Source organism: Chamaea fasciata, unplaced genomic scaffold, assembly GCF_029207755.1.
Source record: "Chamaea fasciata isolate MVZ Bird 193981 ecotype frontalis unplaced genomic scaffold, bChaFas1.0.hap1 SCAF_4, whole genome shotgun sequence".
NCBI classification, from domain to species: domain Eukaryota; kingdom Metazoa; phylum Chordata; class Aves; order Passeriformes; family Sylviidae; genus Chamaea; species Chamaea fasciata.
Genome location: NW_027094089.1, coordinates 21,779,424 through 21,791,753, shown reverse-complemented (window position 1 = coordinate 21,791,753; position 12,330 = coordinate 21,779,424). Strand labels below are relative to the sequence as shown.

Sequence of the window (12,330 nt, the reverse complement as noted above, 5' to 3'; positions counted from 1 at the left end):
ATTGGCAGCTTCCTTTGCTTGCATTTTAGGGTTTGAAGAACTTGATTGCACATCCATGTCTGTTTAATGTATGGATTCTCAAGTCAAAAATTTTTAAAAAGACATCAAAATATATCTAGTAGACTGATTTGTCAACTATCTTTGGTTAATACTCCCAGGAATTCCCTGATTACTGGCCTTGTAATACAAAGAGAGATTATTACAGCAACTCTTTTTCTTTCATTTAGCCCTTGTGCATTCTAAAATCAAAACATCTACTAGAGCCACTTTGAGGGGCCAGACTGTGTTGTAGCAAAAGCAATGCTTAAAAGTTAAGCCCCTTCTTTTAAAGACTTTGTTTTGAATAAATCAATTTTCAGTTATACCAAGCTACAGTAAAAGGTGAAAAACAAGCACACGCTTTGTGACTCTCAAGCTCCTTTCTATTCATGGTCTTCCACCCATTCCAAAAGAACATATATAGACATGCTAAATTTCAAGCAAGATATTGCATTTTTTTAATGTAGAAAATTGAACAAGTGGTCAAAAGATGAATATAACTTATGCTAAAAGAAAGGACATGGGAGAATAACCAGGAAATATGAGTAGCAGTAAGGTTTTCCTACTGTCCGGATTCTCCCATTATCCTTTTCGCTCTCTTTGCCTCTTTTCCAGCATTTAGTTATTTTCCTTTTCACTGGTGTGCAGCTCATCGAACCTATTATTTTACTCTTTTATTTTAAAAAGTGTCATGAAACCTAGAAGCAAAATAAGTTTCTCTTGTATGGATTTTAAAGGGTACACATCCTGTGGTTTCATTGTGTTGATTGAAAGTGCAAACACTGTCTATACAACTTCAAGTCTGATGGTTTGACATAATGCAATAATCCAGCTTTTACTAAAATTCCTCTGAAATAATTTCCATTTCAGAGGAAAAAATATTTCCTTTGAAATATTTTCCATAGTTTCTTCCCTACTCCATGCTATATGTATTTTTTGTATCCGTGAATAATTTTCGACATCTTGGTGAGAAGCTTAATTGTTCTCTAACATATAGAGTTGTTCTATAGTTGTTCTAGTTCTAGTTGTTCTATAACCATAGAATATTCTGTAAACACCAGAGATGGAGAAATTGATATGGGAGACAGAAATTTCTTAGCCCCTTACTAAGTACTTTTTTATCATCATTTGCATTGCCTTATTGCTCCAAAGCTCCAGTGAAACTGAACTGTAATGCACTGCAAAAAAATATGTTATGATATATGCTAAATTCCATCAAATCACAGAGCTATTGAGGCTGGAAAGACCTTTAAGATCACCAACTTCAACTCTTACCCCAACACTGGCAAGTCCACCACTAAACCACGTCCTGAATGCCACATCTATACAACTTTGAAATATCTCCAAGGATGGTGGTTCCACTGCTTCCCAGGGCAGACTGTTTCGGTTTTTGACAACGCTTTCAATGAAGAATGTTTTCCTAATATCCAAACTAAATCCTCTGACACATCTTCAGATCTTTTCTTCTTGTCCTGTCCCTTGTTATCTGTGAGAAGAAGCTGATTCCCACCTGGCTACAGCCTCCTTTCAGGGAATTGTAGAGAGTGATAAGGTCCTCCCTGAGCCTCCTTTACTCCAGCCTAAAACCTTCCAGCTCCTTCAGCTGCTCCTCACAGGACTTGTGCTCCAGACCCTTCCCAAGCTCTATTGTCTGCCTCTGGACTTGATGCAGCCCCTCAGTGTCTGCCTTGTAAGTTTACTTATCATAAGATTACTGGGTTGTAATCAAAAATGAAATGAAATACAAAATCTTAAGGAAGTGCACACCAAACAGAAGGATTTGGGAGGATTGTCAGACGAGATACACAACTAATGTGACTACATGGATTATTTTATGAACCTTATGGCTGCAAAACACCTGATTTTCCTTTAACAAGGCATGAAAAAAAATTTAGTATGTCTCAGCTACTGATCTAAAAGTCTGCTACAGTAGAACACAAATTATCCCAATGCCTGCATTTATATCTTACTTTTTTTTTAGCAACCTTTTCAACATCTAGAATATCTAGCCCCATTGTTTATTTCTCTTTAATATTGGATTTATTCACATAGTTTTTCAAATGCACTCAAATATAAGCATTTTATAAAAACATTTTTTCTATTATATCATATAACCATATTATAATGCTGAAAGCCTCAGATGCCTGGCTACTTCAAGAAATTTTGTCAGAAGTTTAAGCTAAATGAATGTAATTTTCAGGGATTTGTGAATAATTGAACATAACACCTTCAGCCACACCTTAATTGTGTGCCTTCACTCAAAAGTATCTCATCTCTACAGACATCTTGTTCTAGCTTTACAAGTGCTAGTAAGGATCTAACAATGTTAAATATTTACTCAGCATACAAATCACTTGCATCTTGCTTATGATTTTGTGCTGCCTTGCAGTCACCACAGCAATCTTTCAGTAGACAGTGCCTGTCTACTGAAAAATGGAAAGGGTTGGCAAGCCCTAATACTAGTGTATTTCACGTTAATGTCTTTTCAGTCCTCTTTCAGGATCAACATAAAACTTTTCTTGAGAATCCTTGTGATAACTACTGTTTCAGTTGTAACATACCTTCTGATAGCATGATGGCCATACTCTAATGGCATTCAGAGAATTTTCTTGTAAAATCTCTGAGAAACCACATCCTAAATGTCCCACACAGTTACTGCCATGCATTTCCCCTAGGATAGCCTTCAATTTGTAAAAAGCAATATTTTATAAATACATTTATTTTTAACTTCTAGAGAGAATTTTGAGAATCTCAACAGTCTTTTTTTCGATCTCTATGAAGAGTGGAGTGAATGTATGTTTCTCTGGACTGTTTTATGACCATTCAGACAGACTGCTTTTGAGCACCACTTTGCAATTTAGAGTGTTAGGATAGAAGTAAGTTGACATTTGGCAGATTTTGCATCTTTACTGTGCATTTATGCACACCTGCTCTCTCCAGAATGCTTAATTGTTATTCACAAGGTAGCAAAGTTCATTGTTGCTACTCTGTGCCGTGTATGGCAATTCAGCAATCATTGCTGTTTCATTTCAGTAACACCACAATGAATGGTAAGAAATGTGGATTGTGTTAATATATTAGCATTGTTTTATTTTGCAAGTAACTGTTAAACTAGAGTACTGTTCATATTTCACAGTCTGACTTTTACTGCTGGCTTCTTAATAGCAGAGTTAAAGTTTCTCGCATTTCTATACATTTTCTTCCTTTTGAAAAGAATAGTCTCTTTTGCAGTTTTAGGTGTCACTCTGAGTTTTATTGTGTCTGTTTATACTTTGTTGTCTTCCAAAATTATAACTATTTTATACTTTTAAAAGAAAGGTTTTGATTAGCAATTTTTAAAAGAATATTACTTAGGAAGGTTTTGTCACTCAGTGAGAAATCAATTGTGTTAGGCAGGATCTTTAGGAGATCCCTGAGACACAGTCAGACTCTGAGTTCAACATAAAAATAATTAATTTCTATTTAACTGTAGCAAACTACCTTGATTTTCTTGCCCTTTTTTTTTTCCCTCTTTATATTTTAACGTACAGTTTCACCTAAAACTCAGGTCTCACAGATGTTTTTCTCCTTCAGTGATTGAGCTTCACTTTGTTCTCATGCAAATTTTACCTGTGTTGCCTTAGGAATTGACCCAGTGTTAAATCTCAGTATGTAGTGAGGTCAAACGCCCTTCTTTGGGGGTGTCAGCCTCAACCTTAAGTGGATATAGAAAACTGCCAGTAGGAGAAAAGATGTTGCTTCAACACCCAAGGCTGTCATTTTTGTGGGCATTATCCTGAGTTTTGTCCTCCTGTGTATTGCAAACTTGTACTCTGTAGGTCTTTAAACAGTTGTCCAGACAGGGGGTCATCCCAAGAGAGGGGAATCTGCTCCTTTGCACAACTTTTCACTGTTCAGATATTGTGAGGGCTTTGTGGGGTTTTTGTCTTCTGCGTCAGGAAGGGTCCTTTCAAGGCTTTATTTGCTCTTTGCTCTATTTCTTCAGGGACAAGGGGGAACGCCTTCATCTCACATGTTTTCTTCCTGTTTTTTAAACTTCCTGGGTTTTTTTAACCTTCCCGTTAAGGTTTTTTTGGTAAACACACTGGAAAGTTTTGGAATCTCCCACATGGTGCTGTGCTGTTGCACAACAGAGGTTGTATGGGTTTATCTGTATTTCACACCTATTGTGAGATTACTGGCAATTACAGAAGCCTGGCTTCAATGACACATTGAAGGATTCTTCTTCCCTTTGGGGAAATGGAGTCAGAAAACAGGACTGGATCCATCCCCCTCCCCCTTGAACGTCCTAGAAGACAACTGTAACATATACCTCTGGCAAAAGGATGCTACCTAGTGAATTGGAACTCACTAACTATGCAGAAACTGCTTTTCATGGTACTTGCTTCACAAACTGCCTCTGTTTCACTGAGCCCCTCCACTAAAACAGCATTTCTCTGCAACAGCTTCTGAGGATCTCTGTTCAGCAGTGCTCTGTGTCTTGGTCCTTCCTTCAGCACAAGTTCAGAAACCAGAGGAAATTCTTTGGCATTTAGAGTCCTGTCACAGTCTGGGTTCTTGTGCTATTTTTCAGAAAATGGGCTGTGAGAATGAAGGCAGGCTGATAAAGGAAGTATATCTGAAATGAAGGAGGTTTTGGGAACAGGATGATGACTCTGAGTAGCATGGGAGAGCCTGATGTTTTGCCAGTAATTTGGCTAGCACTTCAAAGTTTGTGAGACTTCCTGCAGGTTTTCCATGAGCCACCATGATCCCTACACCACCTTAAAGTGCTCCTGGTCATTGCAATATTCTCAATTTACCAGTGGTCAGCCTCACAAATTTGTCTCACATGATTGTTCTCACCTAGTGGGTCTTGACAAGATTGACTACAGAAAGCAAATTCATAATATCTTTATGTGAACAAGAAGAATGCAAAAAAATTGCATCATAACTCACGTATTGACTATGATTTTCTCCAAGTTTCTTGAAGGGTTTGATAAAAGTTTAAATTTCACTAAAAATATTAACAATGATTATGACAATGTGCTAGACAGACCCTACCTATGCAGAAGGTACAGTCTGAAGGACATTCCATGCATTTTTTTAGGCAATAGAAAATAGTTCTAAGTATTTTTCAAAATGAAAACTTAGATGCTTCTTGCATCTTCATCACTATGTTTTTAATGAATAATTGGCTTAGTATGGTAGCAGTTAGTGAATTTAATTTAGAATTCAGTTTAGAATCAGAGTAACAAAAGAATGGCTATAAAAATACTTCTCCTTGTCATGTGAATACCAGAAAAACCTCACTCCATTTGCAAAATATCTGTATACAACAGAGAGGATTGCATATTGTAGTTACTCACTTCATAACAAAGTGCAAGTTTCCCACTTCAACAGAAGCCCAAGTCCCCACTATAAACTACAGTACTGGAATTAAGATATGATCCTGTGCACTTAACTCTACCAAAATCAATCCTGCACAGCAAAGAAATAGGAAGTACTCTGTTAAAAAAGGCTTTTTCATGTCTTTCCCTTGATAAAAGGAATGAGAAAAAAAAAAAAAAGTCTCTCTGTAAATGTTGCTCTCTCTAAATAATGTCTTCTCCTGACCATGTTCTCTATGAAAACTTCAGGACTGGCAACTCTAAGAACTGTCATCTGTCTGTTAGATTACAGAGCATTAAGCATTATTTCTTGTAAATTATTCAATCCTAGGCTGAGTGTACTGCAGTTTCCACCTGGTCTCACATCCAAGCATCGCAATTGGGAGAGTCAGTAGTGTTAATTGGTGGGTTAATTCTGCAACATTGATTGCTGTCTGTTAGGAAAGGGATCAAGACCACCATCTAATTTTCCACAGATCACCAAACAACTGAGTGATGATAGCAACTTAGTCTTTGCCAAACTAGGCAGATGGAGTTCAATCACTGAGTGTTTTCCAAACTCTTTAGCCATCTGTTGCCTACTTCTGACTATTTCCACAATAGCAAAAGACTCTCAAAAGCCCCAAATACTACCGTTTTATAATCTATTAACCATTAAATTACTGTTCTAATAATATATATGTACTGCAAAATTACACCACAAATAACAAATGTAAGAAAAATTTTGAGCATATTGTGATAATAACAAGAGTTTTTCTTCCACATGTTATACTAGATTTGTCTACAAGTTCATGAGCAGAGTTGAGCAGCCAGCTCATCCTAAGCTGCACATTTTCATCAGTTCTCCAACTTGTGTTCCAGTGCCTATTGATCATCTGCTGTAGGTGGTAGTGGAGAAGTGGGCAGAGTGTCAGTAGTTGTATCTAAAATTAATTGGAAGCAGCAATATCAGCAAAAAAATTGTCCAGTCTACATTTCATTTCCACACTGACAAATCTGTGGAAGCCCTACTGGATGTAGACGACAGAGAAAAAAATTAAAAATTTCTTCACATGCTGTATAGAAAAGTAACAATCATAGAATTGCACTCTTTGTGCTTGAACACTGTTTCAAAATTTGCTTGACTGGCTCTACCTTTTCTGACCATTGTAGATAAAAAACCTAAATTTTCACCCCTGATATTAATAGGGCTTTTACACCAATAAAGGTCTTAGTTAGGAATTAAAAACATTATCAAATACCATTTATAAATGTCAGAAACTGAATTTACTCCTTTAGGAAAAAAGTACTTTATTTTACCAATAGGCAAGTTAATATAAATGTCTCCCAGAAAAAGTCCATCAAACCTGAAATTAATTTGAAATAACAGTGCTGATGTGGTATCAAGCAACAATAATGGCAAAACCCTAAAATTTCAATTCATGAAAGAGCTGTAGAAACACAGCAAGCAGATCTATACAGAAGAACATTATGAAGAACATTAGGGCCTACACAGGTAAAGGATATAGACTATAATCTTTAGGTGCTTACATATGGTTTTTCATCACCGTCATGATCAGATTCACAGTTTCGTATTTTAAACTAGTGAGAAAAGCCATTAAGTTTTTGCTCACCCTTTAAAGAGTGGTTATTTCATGAAATACGGTGGCACTTTGAAAATCTCTAGTTAAAGAAAAATTATCATAAGTGATCGGGTAATAATTTAAAGGAAAATTAGTCTTAAAAATTGTGTGCTTTTTCCCCAGATTCTCTTTCTAATGCTAATTGAAAGTATGTAGCAGTATTTTGAATTTACTTTTTGGTGCATTCCAAATCTAAAGGCTGTTTGATATACTGGATTCCTCTCAGTATACTCTTAAAAGGCATTTAATCAGGTGCTATCTCTCAGTTCTTCGAATAAGTAACATTGCCATTGTTGCCCAAATTGCATCTGAAAGATGCATGTGTAAGATTGTGAGTGGCTGAGGGAGAATAAACTTAGGTTTGCATTTATCAAGGGAAAACTGAAAAAATTGAGGCTGTATTTATTATATGCCTTTGCTTGGAAAAGTCACTTCATTTCATTCATCGAGGGTTTCTGTTCATGGTTGCGAAGTTTTAATTCTTTGATAGCTTAGGTGAATAAAAGTTACTTCCTGAGCATTTTGCTCAACTGGCTTTGGTAGGAAAAGATACGACTGAAAATACTCAATTCAGTTATTGTACCTGATTCTTTAAGAGAAGAATTCATAAAACAGCTGTTCTGGTTGGTTTTTCTCACCAAAATTCTTCTTAGGAATTACTAGAATAATTTAATGGCTCTTCCTTAAACTTCATGCAGCTGTCAAAGCCAAAACTCTCCAAGCCAGAACATTCTTATCAGTGCAGAAGAATTTGGAAACTCATTTGTAATGCAAATCACCCAGTCACATCATCATTGTCAAATGCACTGGAGAACAGAATATTCCTATTGAACAAATTACTCACCAAGAATCACAGCAACAACGGTGAACAGCACAAAGGCATTCCTCATTAAATAACTCTTAACATCGTCCTTTGTTATGCTCTGCACTTTTTTTTTTGCCAAAAGTGTACGTTTGCGGACTCCTTGTTGAATTCTTTCCATCCTACTTCCAGGTTTTGGATCTTCTCCGTTACCTTTAGTCATTTATCTTGCTGAAAGCTTTCTTTTATAATTAACTTCTGTCAGTATCCCTTCAGAAAAGTGGAGGACTTTCTTCAGTGGGAGGTACTGGAGAAACCTGCAAGACAAGAAAAATCAAACATTGCAGTAAGTTTTAGGGGAATGATTAGCTATATATTTACATAGAAGCGAATATTCTTCATGTTTCAGTAAAACTTGTATTGTTCTTAATATCTAAGCAGTTTTTGATGCAAAACCTCAATCACTTTGAAAGAAGAATTATATGGATTGATCAGACAAATGTCTCATGTCTTCAGAGATTAACCTGAACTGCCATCGTGCTGTAAAACCCAGGAGTAACTTTTTTTTATATTTGCTATTGATCCATAAATGTAAAATCAGTACAAATCATAGCAACTTAAGGTATTAAAACATTTAAAACTGTCAGGCTTGCTTTTATACTTTTTATCAGGCTATTATTATTTGAAAAAAAAATACTCTAGCTCACCTTCACATTAACCATTGAAGAGAAATATTTTGCTCAAACTGGTACATTTAAATTGTTCTACATTTCAGATGTTTTTAAATGATTGAATGTGTTGGCTCAATTCTTTCTATTCACATGGAAAAAGGCAGCAGCAATTGTTTCTTTATCCCTCAACCACTATTTAGAAGATATGTCTTTGACAGCTTTATGTTGATAACATTCATCTTTTAGCTGTATAAACTACTCTGAGCACATCTGTAAAACATCAGAAGTAATATCCCACTTAACTTGTTGCTTCAGACTGTAATACCTGCTCTCATTGCAGATGAGAGTAACGCTTAGCTTGTTCTGATAGCAATTATGAGCATATATCACAGAATCACACACTATACTAAGTTAGAAGGGACACATCAGGATCATGGAGTCCAAATCCTGGACCTGTGCAGGACAACCCAAGAGCCACACCACGTCTGACTTTAAGAAATCACACTCTGAATCAACCTTAAAAGTTTCAATATTAAAAGTTTTTATTAGGAATTACTTTGTTTTAGATGGTTGGGGTTTGTTTTGATGTCTGCTGGATATGAGTTTGTTTAATAATGGAGCCTCCTCAAAGGTATTTTCCAGACTCAGAATCCCATTTTCCAAAGTCTTAGTTAATATACACTGGCATGATTTTTTAAAAAGAAATTAGTAATGAATAAATGGGTAAACTAAGGTGCTTTTACTGAAATCTGTCTCTGTTTATAGACAGTTCAACTCTAACATCTCAATTTAAATAAATTTACTGCCAAAACATTCTTTTTTTTTTTTTCTTTTTTTTTTTTTTTTTTTTTTTTTTAAGCACCTAAAATACAATTACACAGGGGTTTCAGCCAGCATGTTTTACACAAAATCGCATGTTGTAACAAGTTTATTTTGGTGGATTTTGTTAGCTGCTTTTACCATATGTTTTGAGACCGGGGCTTTAGTGCAATATCCTCCCTGAATTTTAACGGAATGCTATAAACTTTACTTCTTTAAGGAGCTGAAACATTCTACGACCGAGCTAAATATTTAAATTAGTTAGCTTTCTACCGTGGACAAGACTGCTGTGTAGGAGCAGGATTTTTTGTTTTTCCCCTTACCCTGACCGATTAATGTAAGCATTTTGAAGGGGGGGGGGGGGGGGGGGGGGGGAGAAAAAGAAAAATAAATAGAGATCGTTCACAGTGCTTTTTCCTTCCAGGATGTTTAACGCAGCTAATCTGTCCTGTACAATTTACATCAAGATCAAGAAAAGAATATGGGTGCAGTCTAAAGGATCATTACATTAATTAAGATACAAAGCCACAGAGTGAAAAATGAATTCTCCCCGCTCCAACCCTCCCTGCAGGACAGGATGGGCTCACCTTTTCAGACCTTCCGGAGCCTTAGGAGCGCCGTGGATGAGGCAGGGGCTTCCCGGCGGAGACCGTGGAGCTGCGGAGCTGCAGGGAGAAAACTGACATCTGCATGTGCTCCGGAATACGGCAACTTACTATCACTGTAACTTAAGGAAAGGGGAGGAGACTGCCAGCCCAGCGCCCCGGGGAGAAAAAAAAAAAAAAAGAAAAAAAAAGAAAAAAAAAAGAAAAAAAAAACACCAAAAACAACAACAACAAAACAACCAACCCAAAAACCAAAAACCAAAAAAAAACCAAAACAAAACAAACAACCAAACAAACAAACAAAAAAAAACCCCAACTCACACCGAACCACACATTAGCAGAGAGAGGAAAGCGGGGCTTCAGGAATATTGATTAGTCTTGGCACAGTGAAAGCAGGGTCACTTTCTTTGTTTTTCCTTTTAGACCACTTTCACGCTTTGTCAGTTCAGTTTCGTTAGAAATGCAAAATCAGGATCCGGGAAGAATTGGAGAATCACACACACACACAGAGCAGGGAAGGCTGGAGCACTTCTTCATTAGACATTCCAGGCTGGACATCTGAAAAATCCTAAACATAATTATATAACACTATCCCTGTGCTTTTTAAAATAAATGATAAAATATCTGAGCATGCTACTTTGTTCTAAAAACAGGCATGGTGTGAAAGCTATCATGTATTTTCTAATTCTTGAAGACAACTATTCAAGATCTACTCTTCCCAGGTGGAGAACCAGGCATATCTTTCAGAACAAACTGGAGCATTATCAAGCAAAGAGAAAAACATGATCAGTTATAATTCTTTGTATGTTTCTTGTAGATATTCAAAATACATAGTAAGACTTGCCTCTTGTTTGGCAATTTAAACTCACTGATAGCAAGCCCCATTCAGCCTGTTACAATAGCAGAGAATGAATGAATGAATGAAAGGAAAAGTATAAAATATCCATTTTTGCGAAATAAGTGGCTTTCAGTTTTTCTAGCATTTCAAAGTACGCATTGTTGAAAAGGTATTTGTTGATGGGAGTCAGGGGAATTCCCAAAGAACTTTCCTTTTTAAATGAACACTTTCATTTTAAGCATTGGTAAAGTCAGGTTAAAATACTCCATAATTATATTTCAGTGCATCTTTCACAGGATTTAAAGTATTTTCTTATAAGACAAATATTGCAAATCAAAATTTATATAATTTTATATTAAATACGTAATTCATCTATATATATTCACCTCTAAAGATTTGTTTATAAATCATGTTGACCTTTAAATTATTTTCCTGAGAAGTTATTTTAAATATACAGAAAAAGAGTTATGTACAATACACACGAAGAATAGATAGGTACAAAATAAAATTAAGAGCAGATTTACTTCCACACAGTCAGAGAAATGGTTTCGCTAAAGTGTTTTCCAATTTGGATGTGATTCACATAATGTAGAGGAAAATAACAATCATTTCAAATTTGCTTATGATCAATTTAGGTTGGAGATTGATTTGTGTACCATGGAATCTTGATCTTTGGTGTCTAACTTTAGAAAGAAAACATCTAAATTAACTCATTAATTGACTTTAAAAATGAAGAAAAAGATTTGACAGCTCGTGTTGCAAAGACAGAAGCACACGCTATATTTTCTTGCACCCAGCATCTTAAATGTCTATCTTATTTTTATTTTTTGTGGTGTATTTTTAAAATACTTGCACTATTATTTCTGTAGATGTGGAATGACCTTTTAACTAACCTTTGCCCTCTACCAATCTGCTTGTTTGATCCTTCTTTTTGGTGTCTGGCTTGCTTTCTGCAAAACCTCCCAGACAGTTCTGCCCTCTGCTCACATGAATAGTAATGATCCACTTGACTTAATGGCACAGGGTCAGGCCGCAAGTGAGGTGATCCAAAAGTATGTCATCATTTAATGCTTTCATTAATACAGGAGTCCATGAGAAATGAGGATAATCCTGTGAGAGAATTAACTATTCAGTGAGACAAAATGAAAATAAACAATTATCAGTCAGAAGCTCAGCTTAACTTCAACAGTGATACTTATATTGTCTCTCAGAGAACCACAGATATTTTTACACACTTCTTATATAAACAGAATATTAAGAGCTTTTATGGCAATATGTTCAAAATTTTCTGTCTTATTTCCTCTCTCCTTCATCTTCTGACATTCATTTATTTTCTTGGTTTTAACTTTCCTGAGTATTATCCTTTATACTATAAAACCCTATGTATTTTAGATACTCCTGGATAGCAAAAAAAAGAGTCAAATAAGTTCATAGCATGGTGTCACTCTGCAACACATGAAATTAAAATGCACTGGAATTTCCCTTTATAGATTCAATAGATTTAACAGATTTAGTATGCAGCATGTAATAGTAGGACTAGGACAAATTTAAAATGTTATTGGTTA

At 35.8% G+C, this 12,330-nt stretch overlaps 1 protein-coding gene across 1 annotated transcript in view; it reads right to left on the bottom strand.

Annotated features, from left to right (window-relative positions):
* Positions 1 to 10,278, bottom strand: part of SLC1A3 (solute carrier family 1 member 3) — a 65,966-nt gene extending 55,688 nt beyond the window's left edge. The window contains exons 1-3 of the mRNA XM_066181063.1: positions 10,249 to 10,278; positions 9,910 to 9,987; positions 7,875 to 8,149 (exon numbers count right to left, since the gene is read on the bottom strand). Coding sequence (XP_066037160.1) covers positions 7,875 to 8,055 — 181 coding nt within the window. The 5' untranslated portion in view covers positions 8,056 to 8,149; positions 9,910 to 9,987; positions 10,249 to 10,278. The remainder of the gene's footprint in view (positions 1 to 7,874; positions 8,150 to 9,909; positions 9,988 to 10,248) is intronic.
* Positions 10,279 to 12,330: the final 2,052 nt, after the last annotated feature.